The sequence below is a fragment of the Mytilus trossulus genome, unplaced genomic scaffold (genome assembly GCF_036588685.1).
Source record: "Mytilus trossulus isolate FHL-02 unplaced genomic scaffold, PNRI_Mtr1.1.1.hap1 h1tg000234l__unscaffolded, whole genome shotgun sequence".
NCBI classification, from domain to species: Eukaryota; Metazoa; Mollusca; class Bivalvia; order Mytilida; family Mytilidae; genus Mytilus; species Mytilus trossulus.
Genome location: NW_026963315.1, coordinates 1,870,759 through 1,894,250, shown reverse-complemented (window position 1 = coordinate 1,894,250; position 23,492 = coordinate 1,870,759). Strand labels below are relative to the sequence as shown.

Genomic DNA, 23,492 nt, shown 5'->3' with positions numbered 1-23,492 from the left:
ATTTGTAAATCTCTTGCTTGTATTATTATTTTTAATGTGTGTATTAATGAAAAATGAATATTGTATATTTTTGAAATATGTGTATACTTTTATAAAAATAATAGCTTTAAGAATGCAAGAATGTAATTGTTTAGGCTCAATAAACATTCAAGTAAATAAAATTCTAAAAACAAAAAACTTATGACAAAAACAATTCACATATGTTCTTTAAATTGTCAAGGTCTCAGAGTAAAAGATAAAAGACATAGATTATACTTGTGGATGAAATATCAAAAATGTAATATTTTGTTTGTTCAGGAAAGTCATTTCACTGAAGATTTAGAGAAAGACTTAAATTCTGAAATTAAAGGTCAACAATATCATAGCTTTGGAACCTCACAGTCCAGAGGAGTTTCAATTTTTATTAATAATGATTTAGAATGCAAATTTATAAATATATTCAAAGACCAAGAGGGCAGGCTACTCTTAATAAATGTTGAAATTGAAGACAGTATTTACACTTTAGTAAATGTCTATGCACCAAATATACCTAAAAACAGAAATATTTTTTTCAAAAAAGTTAAAGAGGTAATTACAAAAAATAGTTTTGGAATGGTTATAATTGGAGGAGATATGAATGATACTTTAACAAAAATAGATAAAAAAAATAAAGTGTCAGCACAAAACTTAAAACAAACAAAACCAGTTTTTAGCCTTAAATCTTTAATTAAAACTCAAAAACTAAGTGATATTTGGAGAGAGATTCATGGCAAGGAAATACAATTCACTTGGCGACGTAAAAATAATTTAAATGAAGCATCTAGAATAGATTTTTTCTTAACCTGTCCTGAAATAAGAACTAAAATAGAATCTACTGATATAAGGCCAGCTATTATAACTCATACAGACCATCAGGCTATTTCTATAAAAATAAAAGGTTGATCAGACCAAAAAGGTAAAGGATACTTTAAAATTAATAATAGTATTTTAGAAAATGAAGAATATCAAAACCTTATTAAAATTCTGATCAAACAATATGAAAAGAAAATTTTACTCACCAATGATATTGGGGTCAAGTGGGATCTTTTTAAAACTGAGGTAAGAGACCATACCATAGCATTCTGTAAAAGAAAAGCACAAAATAATGTTAAAGATATACATATTTTAGAAAATAAATTGAAGAAATTAAATGAGGGTATAAACAAAAAATGTAAAACAAATGATATAAACTCTCTTAAAGAGGAAATTAATATTATAGAAGAAAAACTTGGTAAATTATATGATTCAAAAACAAAAGGAGCACAAATAAGATCCAGAATTAAATGGGTAGAAGAAGGTGAAAAAAACACTAAATTCTTCTTGGGACTAGAAAAAGCTAGGCAAACAAGAAAAACCATTACAGCGCTAAGAGACAAAGAAGGGGTGATACATACACATCCTACAGAAATACTTAATATTGAAAAAGAGTTTTATGAAGAAATCTATAAAAGTTCAAATCCCGATAAAAATTCTATTAAAGATTATGTTATGAATACAGAATGTGATCATGTCCTAACAGATAAAGAAAGCAATAGTATGGAAGGTTTATTAAGCACTCAAGAATGCACAGATTCTTTATTTAAAATGAAACTTAATAAAGCCCCTGGAATTGATGGGTTAAGTGTCGAATTTTATAGAACTTTTTGGGAACATCTTAAAGAGTTTGCAGTCAAAACTTTTAATCTTTCATTTGATAAAGGGGAGTTAACAAATTCACAAAAATTAGGAGTTATTTCCCTTTTACATAAAAAAAATGATCCTCTCAGTTTAGACAATTATAGACCTATAACATTATTGAATGTTGACACAAAATTAGTTGCTTATTCACTTGCTCAAAGGATAATTAAAGTATTACCACAAATTATTCATGGAGACCAAAATGGGTATGTTAAAAATAGATACATAGGATATAATATTAGACAAATTCAAGATGTCATTGATTATGCAGACAAATTTAATATAGAGGGTGCCTTATTATTTTTAGATTTTTCGAAAGCATTTGATTCATTAGAATGGGACTTTATGTTCTTTGCTTTACAAAAATTTGGATTTAAAAATTCTATGATGAGATGGATAAAACTTTTATACACTGACATAAAAAGTTCAGTTTTAAACAATGGGTGGATCTCTAAACCCATGAGTATATATCGTGGTATACGTCAAGGCTGCCCTTGCAGTGCGATAATTTTTGTTATTGCTGTTGAGATTCTTGCTTGTAAAATTAGGCAAGACCATAACCTAAAAGGATTTGAAATCAAGATAGATGGAAAAACCCACACTTTAAAAATAAGTCAATTAGCAGATGACACTACTCTTTTTCTCAAATCAAAACAAGATATTTCAAAAGCTCTTAACATGATTGAAAAATTTGGATCACTTTCAGGATTAAAACTTAACAGATCTAAAACAGAGGGTATTTGGCTAGGGAAGCAAAAACATTGTAAAGAAAAATATGAAAATATTAACTTTACAGAAAAACCAATTAAGAGTCTCGGGATATATTTTGGGCATAATAAAAAAGAGTGTCAAAAACTAAATTTTGATAAACAGCTAGAAAAGACTGTAAAAATTATATCAAACTGGAAAAAAAGGAACTTAACCATGATAGGAAGAATAACAGTTATTAAATCTTTAATAATTCCTATAATCACTTATTTGGCTACAGTGTCAACCTTAAGCAAAGAATACTTGGACAAATTTAAAAAAATCATATATGAATTTTTATGGAACAATAAGACAGAAAAAGTTAAACGCACCGTATTAAGCTATAACCAACTAGCTGGTGGATTAAAAATGGTAAATATAGATAAATATATAGAATCTATAAAGATAGGTTGGATAAAAAGATTAACTGCTGATAAATTTCTTAATTGGATGGTTATACCAAAATTTTATCTTAATAAATTTGGTAGCAATCTACTTATCTTAAGGATGAATACTAATAGTATATATTCTATACCGGGTACTAAAGAGCTACCAGAATTTTATCATGATATGATTAAAGTATGGTTAAAAAATAAAAATAATAAAACTAAAAATCCAAATAATTACAGACTTATCCGTCAAGAAGTTATTTGGGGAAATCAATTAATTAAATTTCAAAAGAAAACACTCCTTTTTCAAAATTGGATAGACAGTAATATCATTCATATAAATGATATCATTGATGAAAATGGAGTCTTTTCAGAAAAAATTATAAGTTTAAAGTTAAAAAATAAATCAAACTGGATAGCTGAATTCTCAAAATTGAGAAAAGCAATTCCAAAAGAATGGTTAGAAATATTAAATGAAGAATGTTCAATAAAAACTAGTGTTTTAATAAATAACTCACTATATATAAGTGAAAAAAATAATTGCCAACATAAACTAGAAAAATTAGATTCAAAGAAAATTTATTCAATTTTAATAGAATATGATAAAGAAGTTCCAATAGGATATCATAAGTGGAATAATATTTTGAAATGTGAAAACATACAAATTGAAGCTCAATATGTGCAAAAATTTATTCATAATTACTTAAAAGATAATAAACTGAAAATGTGCAGATGGAAATTATTACACTTTATTCTTCCAAACAAAGTCTTATTAAAACAATGGAAAATAAGCCAGAACTCTACTTGTAATTTTTGTAACGTTACAGAAGACTATAAACATTTTTTTGTAACATGCCACTTTTTAGATGAGTTTTGGGGAGAAATATATAAGATACTTGAATTAGTTAAGATTGGTAGACACATTCTCACTGAAAAAAAATTAATCTGGGGATATAAAAATAATGATAAACATTATTATGAAATAAACTTTCTACTTACAATTATTGTATTTACTATTCACAAAGTACATTATTTGTCAGAATATAGAACACAAAATATCAACATATATAATGTTTTTAGGTCAGAATTTAAAATAGGATTATTATTACAAAAAAAATATATTAAGATTGAAAGTAAAGGGATACTAGAAAAGATACATTCTTATATTTGATAGCATTATTGTCAGTATTGCAATATTTTATGTATTTTACAGAGCTCCTTGTACTTCAATTGTTTGATAGATGTTTGTTTTTTTGAGTTTTGAAAGTGAAAGTACAAATGTACTTTTTCCATAGATCTACATACTGTAACTTAATATTATACATAAGATATGCAAATCATGCTTAATACATTATGAGAACAAGATTCTTATGTAAACCTACCTTCCGTGGCTAATTCATTTAAATTTGGAAAGCACGTGGTGAAAGTAATTAATCCACACAAAAAATAACAAATGAATTTACCGTTATACCGGATAACAGAGAAATACATTAAACCACAAATCAAATTCGGAACACGCTTAGATAACCCGTGATTCTGTTTTAATCCCCAACATCTATCAGATAGTTACAATATATATATATATATATAAAGTTCATATTCAGAGTTATAATTGTAAAATTATAGAGAATTAATGTATTTAATGATAAACAATGTACAACGACAAATAATATATAAACTAACAAAATTATAAAAAAATACTACCTGAAGATACCCTGGTCTTAAGGTACTAACAAACAGGGATCTTTACTGAAATAGCTGTACCAGTGAAGAAATCTGTTAACAGCATGTGATATATTGTTGTTGAATAAAAAAAAAAAAAAAAAGGATACTCAATGTTACAGCTGAACAATATATATGCATGTAACTATATAGATTTTACCCCAACCCCATGTTGTTAATTATAGATTTATACATGGCTTGTTCATTTCTGTCTTGTAAATTCCTAAACTTGTTTGTCTTCCAGAAAACATTATATATTGATATATTGTCCTATTTCTATTATAGGTTTGCAATCAACAGTACATCAGAACAAATGTCTTCAAATCAGAGTAAAGTGGAAAAATTCATTGAAGGAATACCAGGGGATATAAAATCTACAGAAAAATATACACAGGTAATTACCAGGAAATTTGAAATAGAAAAATATATACAAATCCTTCAAATAAACTTAATTTTCATGGTTATCAATTTAACAATATTACAATAGTAGGAACTTTGAAAACAAAAGAACAAAATACATAAAGAAAGTCATGTATTTAAACTTTTTGAAAACAGATTTTGAATGTGTAAATTAAACAAAAAAACAAAGAACAAAGTTCAGAAATTGTTTGCATACATTCATTATAAACTAGCTATGGAGACAAAAATGCTATAATTATTTTTGCAATTTCAGTATTTACTGCACACATAGATTGCAATTAAAATTAGATTGTAAATAGATATAGGAAGATGTGGTGTGAGTGTCAATGAGACAACTCTCCATCCAAGTCACAAGTTATAAGACTCAACCATAATAAGCTCACACTGAACAACAAGCTATAGAGGGCCCCAAAAAATTACTAGTGTAAAACTATTCAAACGGGAAAACCAACAGTCTAATCTATTTAAAAAGTGAGAAACGAGAAACACTTATGAACCACACCAACAAAGACAACTACTGAACTTCAGATTCCTGACTTAGGAACCAAGTCTATTCTGTAGCAATTTTTGCAATCATGAACACATGAAACTATACTAAATATGTATCTTGAAGATTTTATCATAATTATTTTATTTTCTTCAGCATGGTTATTTTGAACCAGAATTAGTAAAAACACAGTTTGAACTTCCATTCTCTGTAAATTACATGAGTAAGGCAGTAGAAACAGTTCCCTACACACATGAAGATTTTCCAAAGTAAGTTCATATAGAATAGAGGATTTGAAAAAAAGACCTGAACTTGGATTTAAATATACATGTCAGTTTAAAAATTTTGTTTTCCTTCAAATTTTTCAATTTCTCTAATGACATTCTATTTTATATTATATATAGGTAATATCATCTAATGAAGAGTTTACATTTTTTCAGGTATTAATTCTCAAAGTGTATATAAGTATGAACTAATCACTATTTTTATTTTAAGTTTTCAACAATACAAAAGATTCCCATGGGGATTGTGTGCATAATTTCGCCAATATCACAGATTGAGATATCCACAAATATACATTTTTCCAATTCAGAAAAAAATAAGTGCTGACATTGTTTTTATATCTGTCTGTTAATCTGTCTGTCCGAGATTTCAGATTTAAACTTCAAAAAGTTTGTTCCTCAGTCCTCTTATAAAGTTTTGGTTTATAGTACTTTGTGGTTGCATCAACTTGTTGTTCCATATTAAAGGGGCACTCGCTTAGAGATATGAACAGAATTAGAATATGCTTTGGTTTTGTTCAATCGTCATTATCTGTGAAATGATGAAATAATAGTTTGTTTTTAGCAAAACAACTTTGTCAAATTAAGCAAGAGAGCATTTCAAGTGAATGATTGGACCCCATTGAATTCGTTTCCATGTAACCTTCATTTTAACCCAATAGCTAAATATGGGTGACTCATGTATTAATCTTGGACAGTCATTTATAGGAAAAGAATGTCAACATTGAAAGTGAAAAAAAGGTGAACCATTTTGTTGTCAGACTGATTTGATCCACCAAAAAAATCATTTTCATACAGGTTAAAACTAAAACGGCAACTAACTTTTGATTAAACATGAAATCAAACAGACCAAAAAAAATCAATTACACGAGGTCAATATTTATTTATATCTATGTTTATGTTTATATCGGGTTATATGACAATCGGCAGTCTTCTGTGGTCACCTTGAAAGTTTTTAATTAGATTGCGTCTAGACTCAAAAACACACGCAATTCTAATATATATATAATGGAGTACATGCAGTGTATACTGTTTATTTCAGACTTAATGTATATTGAATATACAATTTATTATGTTATTAATCGAATATTAGAATTTGAGTCAAGTCAGTAAATATGAATTTGACAGCTAGTACCACTTTGATTTGAATTTTGACCAATATTTTATTGTTTGCTGATCATGGAAAGGTAACAGTGCATGATTTGATTCAGAACTGCATTTTGCAGATTTATATTCTATATATATTTATTGTTTGTCATTTTAGATTGAGAGTTTTGTCAAGAATGATGTCAGCTAAATATTTACACAGAGAAATCAGGTAAAATTTAAGGTTATATATAAGCACTGGATGGCGTTTTCAGAATAGAAAATAATCGTATGAAAAGTACAGTTTAGTAGGAACAAAAATAATAGATAAAACTTGACTTCATTCATATTAAGTGTTAAGGTGGTATGGGAGTATAAATTCAAAAGGCTAGAACTTGTACATACTTTGCCAAAATGTAGTATACATTGTGAAATGTTCAAATATATAATAAAATATTTAAATGACAGGTCACCGCGGATTTTCTCAAGCTACAGGTTGTTACAAAAGGACACATTTTGTATGGATTATACAGGAGAAAACACCATAATGTGATAGGAAGCTTAACAAATTGAGAGAATCATGAAATTAAATACTAGAAGATAGCTTCTAGAAAATGCTTTGAGAATATTGATTGAAAAGATATATAGGGTCATTGTATTTTTTTTCCAGAAAAAATATAAAATTGTAAAATTTCATGTACATTTCTTCAAAAAATGCACTATTCCAGAGTTACCTCCCTTTATATACAATGTAAAAACAATAAGAAGCAAGCAAAATACTATGTGTTTGTAAAAATATTAATATTTATGAGTTAAAATGTTATAAATTTATTCTTTTTAATGAAAAATCATAATTGTAATTAGTTATCTACATTCCTTATAAAATTTAGCTAATTTGATTGAAATTCTGGATCTTAGACTACAAACTGCTCAGAGTCTCAAAGAACTATATTTTATATACAAAGAAGCACAGGTCTGAATTTACTTGATAAGACTCGACGTTATTTTGGCAGTATATAGCTGTACTAAACTGTAAATAATTCTGGCTAGACTTTACTTTATATAAAAAACTAAAGATGACTGAATTTAGTCTGAACTTAAAATTTTAGGTATTTTTTTAAATATTAAATAAATCACTAAATTTGAGAGCAATGAATCAAACTATCAAATAACCTGGAATTTTTATAAATATATAATTGAGTTAGATGGACTGATTCAGACCAGTCTAGACTGAATTTGTAGGTCATGACTGGTTGAGACTGTTGGACACTTAGTCAAGACTAAGTCTTGACCAGTCCAATTGCAGTGTTATTTCAACAGATATGACTGCTTGACCTTATTGTGGTAAAAACAGGATTTGTGGAAATAGTATCTTCCTATTAAATTTCAGTTAAGAGTCAGCTATTATATTAGACAGCAAAGCAAAGGCATTTTATCCTCATATTATCTTAATTTTTTTTTAATAATACTGTGTATAATTCATTTATTTTCTTGGGTATCAATTTTCATGGATTGCTAAAAACTTGCGTTTTCATGGATATTTGATTTTGGGGTTTCTTCAATAATTATATACAATTCCCATTGAAAATATGTTATTTGTTGAACATTTGAATATGTGTTCAACTCTACCAACGAAACCAACGAAAATTGGTATCTTGTTGGGTGTGAGCCAAGGTTCCGTTGTTGAAGGCCGTACATTGACCTATAATGGTTTACTTTTTAAAATTGTTATTTGGATGGAGAGTTGTCTCATTGGCACTCAAACAACATCTTCCTATATCTATCTAACGAATAAATATTGATATTTGTCTGCCATTACTGCACAAATTTTGACATCATAAAACAAAATATCTGATGATGCAATGTAAGTTGCATATTTAATTTTATAATATATTGTTCAATAAATATATCTGCTTTGTCTTTTTGCAAGACAAATGAAGATGATATTCCCCTAAAAGATTAAATATTTTTTAAAACTTTATATTCTTTGACTTAATTTTCTTTCAAGTCACATAAAAGTCCTTTGTTCTTAAACCATCACCAGAAGTAGGCCAAAAATATGTAGTATCTAAGCTTTGTGACATGTGCTTATATTATATTTTCGTAGAAAGCATGGTTTATACTCCTATGCTTCCTCCAAACAAAATTTCTCTGAAAATTACTGAATTTTTCACAGTGAAGTTTTGAAACTTGTCAGAATGATAGAGGATAATTACAATTCAGAATTTTTAGTACAGTGTTAACTAAAACAGCTGCTTCAGTTCAAAGTCTGTTTAACATAAATCTAAATGCTGCAAATATCCCAAAGTTAACAGTGCTTTCAAAAATCATATTTTTAAAGCTTGCTGTAAATTTGTGATGTTTATTATTACAAAAATTGTGACATGATAGGTTTGGAAAAAAAAATATAAACTTGCATTTTAAATATTTGAGAGCATAATTGGTTTATTTAATTTCCTGAAATCCCAATACCGTTATCAATCTTGCATTTGTGTGCACTTTAAGAGATTCATTTAAAAATTACTGAAATTACAACACATGTTACTTTTTTTAACTGTATTTGAAAATATTTGTTTTCCAGAGAGAAAGGTGGAGCGTATGGCAGTGGGGCTGTTTGTGGTTCAGGAGTGTTTAGTTTCTACTCATACAGGCAAGGACTATATATTTAGGGTTACCAAAAAATGTCTGTGTGTGTTTAACTTTCACATTATGAAGCATTGTTTTATCATGACAAGTTTCAAATCATGTTTGAATTTTGTTCCATTCTGACAATTACATGGTCATGGTCTTTAAATTTAGTTTCCACACTTTTTTGTCTTGCTTGATATATAGTTTTATCATGACAAGTGACAGATCAAGTTCAAATGTTTCTCCGTTTCAACGAATTTGTGCAGTCTTTGGACTCATATTCACTCAAATAATCCATTTTTTACATTTGTTTGCGTCATGACATGCACAAGGGAAGATATATTGACTTGATGATTGTTACAAATTTTACAGCATGACAAGTAATAGATCCAGTAAGCATTTTGTTCCAATATAACGAATTTTTAACTGATAGGGACTATGTATTGCCAGATAAAACTCACAGAATGTTTGTTTTCACTCTAGTTTCAAACGCCAAAAAGGGTTTGTTCAGTAAAAAAAACCATTTTATAGATATACAAAGAATGTACAGATTTAAATGGATGCAGTAGCAAATTAATAGAAAAAGTATTGATTGAAATCTGACAGGTTATTGCATATTTTATAGAGATCCCAACTCCAGTAAAACATTACAAGTGTTTGACGAGGCAGTCAAGTGGGTCGTGGATGACAAGTTTGTATCCGAGGATGTTGATGAAGCAAAGTTATCAGTTTTCCAACAGGTATTTATATACATACTCTCATTTTTATTATTTTTATGGCCCCGCTTATGAAGAATTATAAAGAAATTTTTTCTATACACCTCCAGATTTTGAGCTGATTTTTGATATGTGAGACTACCATCATGTTTGTGTCCACATGTGTTATTGAAATTGCAGTTCAATTTATTGAGACGGGGCCATTCATGTCCCTATGACATATCTAGTTTTTAGCTCACCTGGCCCAAAGGGCCAAGTGAACTTTTCTCATCACTTGGCGTCTGTCGTCGTCCGTCGTCGTCGTCGTCCGTCGTCGTTAACTTTTACAAAAATCTTCTCTGAAACTACTGGGCCAAATTAAACCAAACTTGGCCACAATCATCATTGGGGTATCTAGTTTAAAAAATGTGTGGCGTGACCCGCCAAAACAACCAAGATGGCCGCCATGGCTAAAAATAGAACATAGGGGTAAAATGCAGTTTTTGGCTTTTAACTCCAAAACCAAAGCATTTAGAGCAAATCTGACATGTGGTAAAATTGTTCATTAGGTCAAGATATATCTGCCCTGAAATTTGTAGATGAATGGGACACCCCGTTGTTGGGTTGCTGCCCATGAATTGGTAATTTTTGGGAAATTTTGCTGTTTTTGGTTATTATCTTGAATATTATTATAGATAGAGATAAACTGTAAACAGCAATAATGTTCAGCAAAGTAAGATTTACAAATAAGTCAACATGACCAAAATGGTCAGTTGACCCCATTAGGAGTTATAGATATAGGAAGATGTGGTGTGAGTGCCAATGAGACAACTCTCCATCCAAATAACAATTTAAAAATTAAACCATTATAGGTTAAAGTACGGCCTTCAACACGGAGCCTTGGCTCACACCGAACAACAAGCTATAAAGGGCCCCAAAATTACTAGTGTAAAACCATTCAAACGGGAAAACCAACGGTCTAATCTATATAAACAAAACGAGAAACGAGAAACACGTATATATTACATAAACAAACGACAACTACTGTACATCAGATTCCTGACTTAGGACAGGTGCAAACATTTGCAGCGGGATTAAACGTTTTAATGGGCCCAAACCTTCTCCCTTTTTCTAAAACAATAGCATAACATCACAACATATAAAAACATACGATAAAATATCAATTAGCAGACTTAACTCAATCAAAAAACGTATGATTACACAAAGAACGAATAAATTTGATCTGCGATATCTGAATACAAATGCACAGTTAATTAAATATTAGAGACAAACAGTCATGACCAAAAGGCTATCAAACAAATTCAAACACACTGAGAAATATTTAACCAATCAATGTTCACTTTAGAAAAAAACCGGTTTTTTATAATCTTGAAGTTTATACAAATGTTATAGCCCTTTAAAGTCAATTTTTAACCATTTTTCGTAAATTTTATATATCTTTTAAAAAAATCTTTTCCTCTGAAACTGCTGGGCCAAATTAATCCAAACTTGGCCACACTCATCTCTAGGGTATAAGAATCAAAAAATGTGTGGCATGACTCGCCAAACCAACCAAGATGGCCACCATGGCTAAAAATAGAACATAGGGGAAAACACAGGTTTTGACTTAAAACTCAAAAACCAAAGCATTTAGAGCAAATCTTACATGACTTAAAATTGTTTATCAGGTCAAGATCTATCTGCTCTAAAATTTTCAGATGATTCAAAGAACCCATTGTTGGGTTGCTGCCCCTGAATTGGTAATTTGAAGAAATTTTGCTGTTTTTGGTTATAATCTTGAATATTATTATAGATAGAGATAAACTGTAAACAGCAATAATGTTCAGCAAAGTAAGATTTACAAATAAGTCAACATGACCAAAATGGTCAGTTGACTCTCTTAGGAGTTATTGCCCTTTAAAGTCAATTTTTAACCATTTTTCGTAAATTTTATATATCTTTTAAAAAAGTCTTCTCCTCTGAAACTGCTGGGCCAAGTTAATCCAAACTTGGCCACACTCATCTCTAGGGTATATTAATTAAAAAATGTGTGGTGTTATCCCCCAAACCAACCAAGATGGCTGCCATGGCTAAAAATAGAACATAGGGGAAAACACAGTTTTTGACTTAAAACTCAAAAACCAAAGCATTTAGAACAAATCTTACATGAGGTAAAATTGTTTATCAGGTCAAGATCTATCTGCTCTATAATTTTCAGATGAATCAAAGAACCCGCTGTTGGGTTGCTACCCTTGAATTGGTAATTTTGCTGTTTTTGGTTATAATCTTGAATATTATTATAGATAGAGATAAACTGTAAACAGCAATAGTGTTCAGCAAAGTAAGATTTACAAATGAGTCAACATCACCAAAATGGTCAGGTGACTCCTTTAGGAGTTATTGCCATTTAAAGTCAATTTTTAACCATTTTTCGTAAATTTTATATATCTTTTACAAAAATCTTCTCCTCTGAAACTGTTGGACCAAATTAATCCAAACTTGGCCACACTCATCTTTAGGGTATATAAATTAAAAAATGTGTGGCGTGACCGGCAAAACCAACCAAGATGGCCGCCATGGCTAAAAATAGAACATAGGGGGTGAAATGCAGCTTTTGGCTTATAACTCAAAAACCAAAGCATTTATTGCAAATCCTACATGAGATAAATTTGTTTATCAGGTCAAGATCTATCTGCTGTTAAATTTTCAGATGAATCAGAGAAGCCGTTGTTGGGTTGCTGTCCCTGAATTTGTAATTTTAAAGGGAAAATTCACGATTTTTTACTTATGGTTTAAATATGTTCATTATGACATAATATATATATTCACAAAGTTTTATAGCTATATGTGCAGTAATAAAGGAGAAATTCAATATTTAAGGAAAAAATATTAACTACTTCCTGTAGGTCGTGACGTTTTCTCCTGGTTTTTGCATGCCGGGATTTAAAAAACAATCATTAAAAGTCTTGGTTTTTAATCATATTTTAACGTAATCGTAAGCGCGCCGATGACTTATGCTTTATCTAATAACCATCCGATAATAAGAAGATAAAACGCACATACGTTCAATTGTACATATTCATGAGATAAATTTTCTATGTTAAACGTATATATTCGAATTATTTTTGTAGACAACACAAAAAGTTATAAATTGATTTTTAATTAATGTATTTTCGGACTGATAAGGTTAACAAAGTAAAGTACAATAATCTGTAAAGACAATATGTTGGTGTACTCTTATTGACCTTTTACTATCTCTGCTATGACTTGGTTGATACGATGTGTGTATTCACGGTTCTGTAGCAATACTCGTAGGTGGCTTGTTGAAAGGTAAATTGTTATTTGCACTTCGGTATTTAACCACGCCTCTCGGGCACACCTTGCCAGGTGTGACTGTCTATTCGGATCAGTGAATTATAAGACAAGGGGAGCATCCAATACACATATTTTAAAATATATATTCAAGTTGGTGACAAATAAAAATTGATCGCCGTGGAATTATTTAATTATGTTTGGTGCTATTATTTATTTGAATTCAAATAAGTTAATTTACTAAGAAATACACAATTTTTGGTTAAAGACTGGAAACTTAATTCATATGTCCGATTGAAATGATTTACACCTTTTGTCCTTGATTGATGTCTAATAAAAGGGAGAACTTAGAAATTATAAATAGCCTTACCAAAGTATTTTTATTTGTCTTTATTAGGCAAATAAATGAATGAGAACACTTAGATTTAGACTTTTTAAAAGCCACGTACAAATTAATAACTGGAACTCACTGAAGATAACTCTACCGAAGCGGAATATAGTAATATGAACGAATAAAGAAAAAATACTTTTGTACTTGAGAAGTCTTAAAACATTGACAGCAAATTTAAGGTCTTCTTGGAATGGAATCGAAAAATTACGAATAGATATTCTTTATCAAGTGTGAAAAACGTCAACCAAATTTAATCATAATCGGGGACGTCCTTATTAAAGAAGTCTTCGTCTCACAACGTATAATACTTAATAACTATTTGACCAAAGATGTTTAAAAACAAAAGACAACGAATTTAATGTCATCTTTCCCTATTTATGAATGTAATTATAAGTCTGTTCAACTGGCAAGAATACCCCTAAAGCGGACAAATATCTGACAAGCAGTTTATTCTTTAAATTTGCTGTCATTGAATATCAAGAAAGAAAATAAATCCCGAAAAAGATTTGAAACTTTAATACTCAATAGCTTTCCTAGAAAATATTCACATCCCTCGGGGATTATTAGTGTACGTCCAGTTGCATATGTCGGAACAGTTGTGGTGATGACTAATTTCTTTCTTTATTCGAGAACAATCTAATTGATATAAAAATCTGTGATTTTACTATGTTCATAACTTCGATGAACCAGAGCAAGTTATAGATCGACCTGTATTTAAATCAAATTGGTCCTCTTCTTCTTCTTCTTCTTTTGGTATACAATAGTCTATCGAATTGGATGATTACATACTGTTGGTATACGTGGACTAGTCTATTTACAAAACTTTTACCCCAATTTGCACAAAATGTATGTTTCTTTCTTATGTTCAATGTATACATGTATATATTTTAAATTGCGCTGTAGTTCCGTAACTTTCTATCCGGGCGTATAAACGAATCGTCGACAAGTGCGCACATTTTTTTAATCAACATTTCTGGAATGATCCAACTATGTCCTTTACTATTGACAACGAGTAAATATTACATTGTCCCAGAGACATATAATACAATTATATGTCTCTGATTTTTCCCAAATTAACCCTTGGAAAAAATACGTATATTTGTATATCTTCAATTTTTTTTTTTTTTTTTTTGGTATCATTTTTTTTTTTTTTTATAAATAATATTCTTTACACCAGAAATTTTATTTATAAACAAGCGTATGAGTTAAGTAATGACTAGTATATTATATCACTTGCGGACACGCAAGACAGAGATGTATATTATACATGCACCTGATAGTTCAAAATGGAAAGTTATAAGTTATCGGACGTGTACACTGATCAATACCTACAGAAGTGAAACGATGCATGAACTTGCAGGCCCGACAGGAAATCGCTTGAATACCTGGTCGTGTCACCTTACACCCCTCACAATACCTTTGGGAGTAATACCTTAAGCCATGCGGGTGATCAGTGGAGCGAAGATCCTAATTTATTTGAATAAAGTATATTATTTTAAAGAATTATGAACGAATTAGATTTTCGAAAACAATTTTCACGGAACTCTTATTTATGATTTGAACTTTGACTTTTTAACTAATTCCAATATTAACAGTTTAAAAATAACAGACTATATGGTTATTAAAAATATAAGAACATTTTCCGAATCAAGTTAGTTAGTCAGATAAAACAACCGTACGATTGACAAGACATCGACACGTAATTACGACAACATCGGTTACTGTAGTTTTGTTTCTTTATGGTTTATAGACATATCGTGATTTTTATTTGGACAAGATAACAAAATGGCGGAACGCAAAGAACTGATACTCAAAATTTAAAATCGATGGTGATCTCTTATCTAGCGGAATAAAACTTTAATATTTATAAATTTGAGCATTTTTATACAGAATGGACATAATATGATTTTTTGATTTTTTTGCGAAGTTTCCCTTTAAGGAAACTTTGCTGTTTTTGGTTATTATCTTGAATATTATTATAGATAGAGATAAACTGTAAACAGCAATAATGTTCAGCATTGTAAGATTTACAAATAAGTCAACATGACCAAAATGGTCAATTGACCCCCTAAGGAGTAATTGTACTTTATAGTCAATTTTAAACAATGTTCAGAAAATTTGTAAATTTTAACTACCGGTAACATTTTCCACAGAAACTACTGGGCCAAGTTCATTATAGATAGTCATATTTGTAAGCAGCAAGAATGTTCAGTAAAGTAAGATGTACAAACATATCACCATCACCAAAACACAAATTTATCATGAATCCATCTGCTTCCTTTGTTTATTATTCACATAGACCAAGGTGAGCGACACAGGCTCTTTAGAGCCTCTAGTTATTTTTTTTTAAGGTCCCATTTATGGGCATTATTTTGTTTGGTCTGTGCGTCCGTTTGTTGGTCCGTTTGTTTGTCCTTTTGTCTGTCGGTCTGTCTGTCCTGCTTCAGGTTAAAGTTTTTGGTCGAGGTACTTTTTGATGAAGTTGGAGTCCAATCAACTTCATATTTTAACAGTCCACTTAACATAGAAAATGATGTGCGGATGGGGAATCCATGTACTAGGGACACATTCTTGTTTTAAGATATAATAAACATTAAAATAAAACAATTAACAAGTTTTTCATTAAACAATTCATTGGTGTAAGATTCTTTATGGACTTTTAGGTCCAATATTCAGTATTTTGTACTAACTGACTGGTGTACAAAAGCGTGGAGACAAGGCACATGAAATGTTAGAAATAGACCTGCCCTGAATCTTTAAGGGATCATTGCTGTTGGTCTCATTTTAAGAACTTTAGGTATGCATGCATTGTGTTAAATTTTTATTTGATAGCACATTGACAGAAGGTTGTAGATATATTGGTTAACCTCCCAATTTCTTGTAAAAGTTATGAAAGTGAAACTATGGTCAATTTCTACAAAGATTTAAGTATTCCAGTTAGTTATAAAAAGGTCAAAAGTTTTTATACATTTAAGATTAATATTACTTCAATGTCAAATAAAAAAAAAATTGCTAGCAATAACTGATGGTACCCTCTTACCCCAGTTGCCAGAGGAAAATCTTGAAAATCTAAAAGTCAAATAGGGTATCTACAAATGCCAATTAACATTTTTGTAAAGTGTCATGAAGGTTGGAGCATTTTGAATATTTTGACATTTTTGCTGTTTCCATGGTTAGGGTGGCCATTTTGAAAATTCCAAACTCTTTGATAGCACTAAGAAGTATTCAAACAAAATGTGTAAATTAAACCATTTTTTTTTAATTGCAGACTGACAAGCCTATAACTCCAGGGTCAGCTGGTATGACATTATTTTTGTCAGGAATTACTGATGAGATGAGACAGACCATGCGAGACAGATTATTCCAAGTATCAAAACAGGATATTATAAATGTAACAAATAAGTAAGTAATGATGTGAATGAAAAGAGCAAATTAAAAAAATATTTATTTCCATTGGTTATATTTCACTGATAAATGGACTTTTTTATTTATGACCACATATTGGTATCACATTGTTGTCGTTGTTGTCCGCGTCCTCCATTTGGTTTCTGGACATTAAATTTGGTAGATGAAAAATAGAAATCTGTGATATTTAAATACATGGTCTATCACCATAAGAGGCAGGTTGGAATTGATTTTGGGGGTTATGGTTCCAACAGTTTAGGAATTAGGTGCTAAAAATGGGCCCAAATAATCATTTTTCTAGTTTCCAGTCAATATCTTGTGGAGTGTATGGATCTCTCTGAATTTATACCACAAGTTTCGGTACCACAAAGGGTGTTAAGAATTGGCTTTGGGGGGTTATGGCTTATACTATTTCAGAATAAATGGCTACAAAGGGGGAAAAACAAGGGTGTCCAGACTCCTGGTTAAGTAACAATTATTTAAGTACAAAAAACAATATATAAGCAGTGTAAGGGAGGTAATTTAAACACATCATTGAGAAGTTACCTCGCTTACGCTGCTTTTAAATTATGTATTTTATTAACTGTCAATTTATTTTTAGAAGTTACTATTTTAAAAAGGCTGATAAAGGTAATTTAATTTTAGCCAAGATTATTTTATGTCCTTTTCTATTTTAAGACTTTGATGATGTATTTAAATGGTTTATTATGGTTGCAAACTCCAGTTGAAGTTTGAATTGACTTTATGACCATATCTTGAGCTAAAGATGTTTTTTTGGGAAAAAGAGGGAGGGGGGGGGGGCAAAAAATATTTCTTAGTGGGGAGGTGAGTGAATTCACATTAGGATAGTGTTAAGCACAAAAGCAAACGAAATGAATATAAATTCAAATCACATGACCAATTCAAGTTCTTTTACCTCAGTTGTTCTGTGTCAGAATCCTATTATGGGTCAAATATTTAATTACAATTCAAATTTAGACCTGTATCAAGTGCAAATATTGTGTCCATTTTTGCCCCAACTGTTCAGGTTTGGACCTCTGCTGTCGTAGCCAGCTGCGCTTGGCAAAGCAATTTATTTTATCTTAAGTTAAAGGTTGTTGCCCATCAATTACTTTATTAAACTGTTTTTTTACATGATAATATGGTAAACCACCATGGAATGTTATAAAACTTGGACAGATGCTAATCTTCAAAACCAAGAAGAAGCATCTACAAAAAAAGTTTTGATATTTTCTTAAAATTCTGTATTTACTGACCAATGGGTTTAATTTTTAGGTCAACAGTCCTTTTTTGCATTGAAATCAGCCATTGCAGGAGACTTATAAATTTTTATTTTTACTTTCTCTATATGCTTCAAATGGGAAGTTAGCTTGATGCTATTTTGGGTTAGATCATTTTACTTCATACTTTCCAATTATACATTTGTAGATACCTGACAGGAGACAGACCAGCAGCTGTGTCATTTATAGGACCTGAAAACTCTACAGTAAAGACAGATGATACATGGAAAGTTATCAAAGGATGATTTTAGTGTCAAATCAACATTCATATAGACATGAAATTCATATAGACCTAGAGCTTACAAGACACAGTGTATGGAAATGCATTTAAAAGCAATGCAGCAAGGCTAAAATGAAAAAAAACATCTAGTTTAGTCAGTACAGACAATGACAATGAAAAAGATATTTATGGAGATTTATATGCAGATACTATTTGTGATTGTCAAAGTGCTATTTTAATCTGTAATAAATATTGATTCAATCTATATTTTATGTTCCCTATATTCACGCCCCACATAGGAGTATGCCCTACCTAGGTGCATTATATTTTTCTGTCTATGTGTCCTTTTGTCTGTTTTCTGTCTGTCTGACTTCAGGTTAAAGTTTTTGGTCAAGGTAGTTTTTGATAGGGTTTAAGTCCATTCAAACTGAAACTTAGCTCACATATTCTCTATGATATGATCTTTTTTAATTTAATCTCAAGTTAAGAGTTTTGACCCCAATTTTGCTTTCCACTGAACATAGAAAATGATACTGTCCCCTTCAGGTTTAAGGTTTTGGTCAAGGTAGTTTTTGATGAAATGGAAGTCTGATTAATTTGATAATCGGTACACATGTTCGCTTTGATGTGATCTTTCTAATTTTTAATGCCAAAATATAGTTTTGACCCCAATTTCATGGTCCACTGAACATAGAAATGATAGTGCTAGTAGGACAACTGTGTAGTATGGACATATTATTTATATATCATATATATGTTTCTATTGATTCTTTTTCATAGTCTGAAAGAAGTCTTTCTTAAGCAAACATACTTCCTCTGTGGTTTCTTGATTGCATTCTGGTCTCAAGTGCTGTAATTTTAATTCACTCCCTGCTTAACACATAACATTAAGAAGAACAAACTCAGACATGTTGGCCAGAAATTTTTGAGTAAAGAAAAATCTGGAGTTTAAACTAATATCATGTAAGCATGTGCATTTACCTGAGTGGGAAACCACAACAAAGAGAGATACCTCTGGATCCACCAGCTGCATACTTAAGAACAAAAGTTTAGTTTCACATTTTAGCCAAAAGAAAGTTTTTGTACAATAAATACATTTTTAGACAGTTGAAGAATTTTTAAACATGCATGTTTTTGTACAATAAAATTGATTTTTATATATTTGAAGAATGACATAGTATTTCATCTTGGTTTATAAGAACACCAAGATTGTTTTTAGCATATTTTATGGGCTATGTTTCTGTTTGACAGTCTGTATTTTCATATCCAGAATTTATTGTATTGGTGTTTTTCAACAAAGATATGATTTTTTTGGACCTCTTGATAGATAAATGTCTATGGAATTCAGGAAAAGTATCCCTATTTGAGTAAAATTCTCTTGTAGCCCAATTTTTTGACTTTTGTGACCTTTTTTGCAATATTTAAATCAAATAAATGCAGATTGTTGCTCTAGTTACACCAAAATGATTATATTTCACCATTATAACTTGAAATCAAATCTATGTAAAGATGCACTTACCATAAACTTTTATCGGACCACAGATAAATTATCATATTGTGATTGGTTAAACGCCGTCATGTGGTGACCCCCTATGAGACCATATGGGGTTAGTAAGTTTCATATGGGGTTCATGACGTGTTAATGGCGATGTCATCTATTAATGTTGTTGTGTTTCATTGTTTATTTTTCAACAAAACGCCGCAGAAAAAGTCCAGCGTCCGATAAATTCGTTAAACGGTTAACTACTGACCCCCTAGAGATCCATAGAGGGTGAATAAAATTCATAGGGGACTCGACCTCCGGCCTCACCCCCTATGGATTTTACTAACCCTCTATGGATCCATATGGGGTCAGTAGCGAACCATATAACTTATAGTATAACACAAATATAAAGCTGTTATTTGTAAGAAAGGAGGAGAAAGAGAGTGGTTAAAAATTATGATTGTCAATTCATGACAAATGTGACATTACAAAAATCCGACTTTCAAGGGAAAGACCTATCAATTGTTTTAAAAAAAACATCTTATTTCTCTCCTTTAATGTGACCATAATTTTTGCAGTTATAAAATGTAGTGACATTGTCAGCATTGTTATGGTCGTCTAAAGACATTTGGTTTCCCCGACAAAACCTGAGTATCAGTTAATTGATCTATATGAAGTTGTACCACAAGGTACCATAAAAAAGGAATGTTTCGGATTGATTATTGGGGTGGCATACCAATCGGTTTAGGAATTAGGGGCTAACATTGGCCGAAAATAAGGATATTCTAGTTTCCTGAATTTTAACTTGAGAAAAAAATTATGTATCTCTATAAAATTGTACCACACTATTCATCCCTGAATGATTTTTTTTATTTTCTGGCCTTTTTTCAAATTGATCTACATATAGGTCAAATGGTTCCATATATTATTTTGATTTTAATTTTAGAATTTGGGTGTTGCTTTCTGGGTAATTTGCTGAATAATCATGTAACATGAGTGCGGATGTACTATTGTTACAACACCTGTTTGTTGTACTGGTGAAGTGAAGGGGTAGGGGTATTTTTTTATTTGAAGAATGTTACCAACTGAGTGTCTCCGTCAATATTCATATATTTATGGCACTGACTACGGTTACATGGAAATGTACCAATAATAAAATCATTTTTTTTACGTTGGATACTTATTGTCGGGATGTATGGTTGGGTAAATAACTGATTAAATACGAAATAGCAGAATGTAACAATAATATTCGTGTCTACGATAACATTGCGTTATTGTTGCATTCATACACTGAAATGTACGATGGGAAGAGCAATACGTATTTAAATAAAACTTGAAAACTTTTATTAGATACTTGCATTCATTTGTTAAATTTTATAATTTGTTTTTGAAGCATGTTTTAGTCTAAATAGAAATTGGCGAAACCACTCAAGCAGCCATCACAAACCAGTGATGCATTGTGCATGTCTGTATTGCACACTGTTCCCTCACATTCTGCACTATCCCTTTCTGAAGCTAAAAATTTAGAAACAACATTATGGCCTCCCTGGAAACATGTATCAGTAAGTAATTCACAGTATCAATTTTAGTTCACTGTTATCAAGTCGTTTGCTTTTGACATATCTTTGCATATGACACCATAGTTTATCTGACCATTGCACCAGACGGTCCAAGGACACATTTGTCTTCCTCTACGAATATAGTCCTTAGTGTGAACAAATTATGACTTGGAATTTTAATTTCATGCACTTTCCTAATTTAGTTCTTGATATTTAATGCATCAAATATTAAGTAGGGGGATGACATTACATGTTAAACAAATGTGGTTGCTGAATCTTTATGGTAAGTTGTGATTTGGTCCAGTTAAAAACGTTTATTATTATCTCGTACATGTCAAAGAAATAAGTAACACAAATATAGAAGGTTTAAATCTAGCTTATATCTCAGTCTTCAATGTAACAATAACGCAATGTAACCGTAAACACACCAATTTTTGTTCCAATCATATTTAATCGGTCCCTTACCCAACATTGTATTCTGACAATAAGTCATCAATGTATCATTTTTTATTTATTATTTATTTGTTACTTTTCCATGTTACCGTAGCCAGTACCTCTCTTTATTAAGGCCGCACTCCGTCCCCTGCTCTGCTCTGTTTGAAGTGACTGATATACTGTGAATGTGTCAAATATATTTGAGACATTATTTCGAATTTACCACCCTTAATAGTTTTATTTGGGTAAAATCATTCAAAACATATATTGTTTCAATCTATTGACCTGTACTGAACCGTTATCAAATTAAAATCATTATCCCACAGACAAGACGACACAAGTCAATAACATTGTGTTAAAGATTTTCACAGTTAGTCAATTTTAAATAATTACAATAATAATACGTTTGATGTTTGTCGAGATCTATACCTAGTTTATAATGGAATATTAAAATATGTAGAAGACAAAGGTAAATATATTTATAGTAGAAACACAATTAATATCACTACTCCGCACAAACTGCATGCACATATTTATTATTATCTCGATCTTGACAATTATAACACATTGTGCAAGATTACACTTCACTGTTTTCTAACTTTCAACATTATTAATTTATTGTTAAACAACATTCATACTTACGGAAGCCCATAGGGGACTTACAAAAAAATAAAATTATTTCGTTATCTCAATATATATATCGTTATTTCCATATAATTAAATCGTTATTTCGATATAATTAAATCGTTATCTCGATATATTTATATCGTTATCTCGATAATTATTTATTTCGTTATCTCGATATAATTATATCGTTATCTCGATATTTAAATCGTTATATCGATATATTTATTTCGTTATCTCGATATAATTTCATCGTTATCTCGATATATTTATTTCGTTATCTCGTTATCTCGATATTTAAATCGTTATTGCGATATATTTATTTCGTTATCTCGATATGATTACATATAATTGCAATTTTTGTTTCGCCTGCAACCAAAGTCGCAGTATGCGAGACATAGGTATTACTATCAGGTGGCGTAAACTATTTGTTTAAAGCTTTATATGTCAGAAGCCAGAAGACCTGTATGCTTCATTTCTTGTATGCATATACCTTATGTTACGAAGTTTCCGTCTGTCATATGTCCTTTGTCCCTGACCTCATTTTCATGGTTCAGCGACTGCATGAAAAAAAAGACTTTTTTGTCATATGAATTTCTCACTTATTGTGAGTAATAGGAAAACCATATTTGG

General features: G+C 30.4%; 1 protein-coding gene across 1 annotated transcript in view; it reads left to right on the top strand.

The window, feature by feature from the left end:
• LOC134701327 (presequence protease, mitochondrial-like) overlaps positions 1–19,023 on the top strand; it is a 51,764-nt gene extending 32,741 nt beyond the window's left edge. Inside the window, exons 21-27 of the mRNA XM_063562463.1 lie at positions 4,839–4,947; positions 5,617–5,729; positions 7,006–7,059; positions 9,409–9,477; positions 10,081–10,195; positions 17,122–17,255; positions 18,687–19,023. Coding sequence (XP_063418533.1) covers positions 4,839–4,947; positions 5,617–5,729; positions 7,006–7,059; positions 9,409–9,477; positions 10,081–10,195; positions 17,122–17,255; positions 18,687–18,783 — 691 coding nt within the window. The 3' untranslated portion in view covers positions 18,784–19,023. The remainder of the gene's footprint in view (positions 1–4,838; positions 4,948–5,616; positions 5,730–7,005; positions 7,060–9,408; positions 9,478–10,080; positions 10,196–17,121; positions 17,256–18,686) is intronic.
• The last annotated feature ends 4,469 nt before the right edge of the window (positions 19,024–23,492 follow it).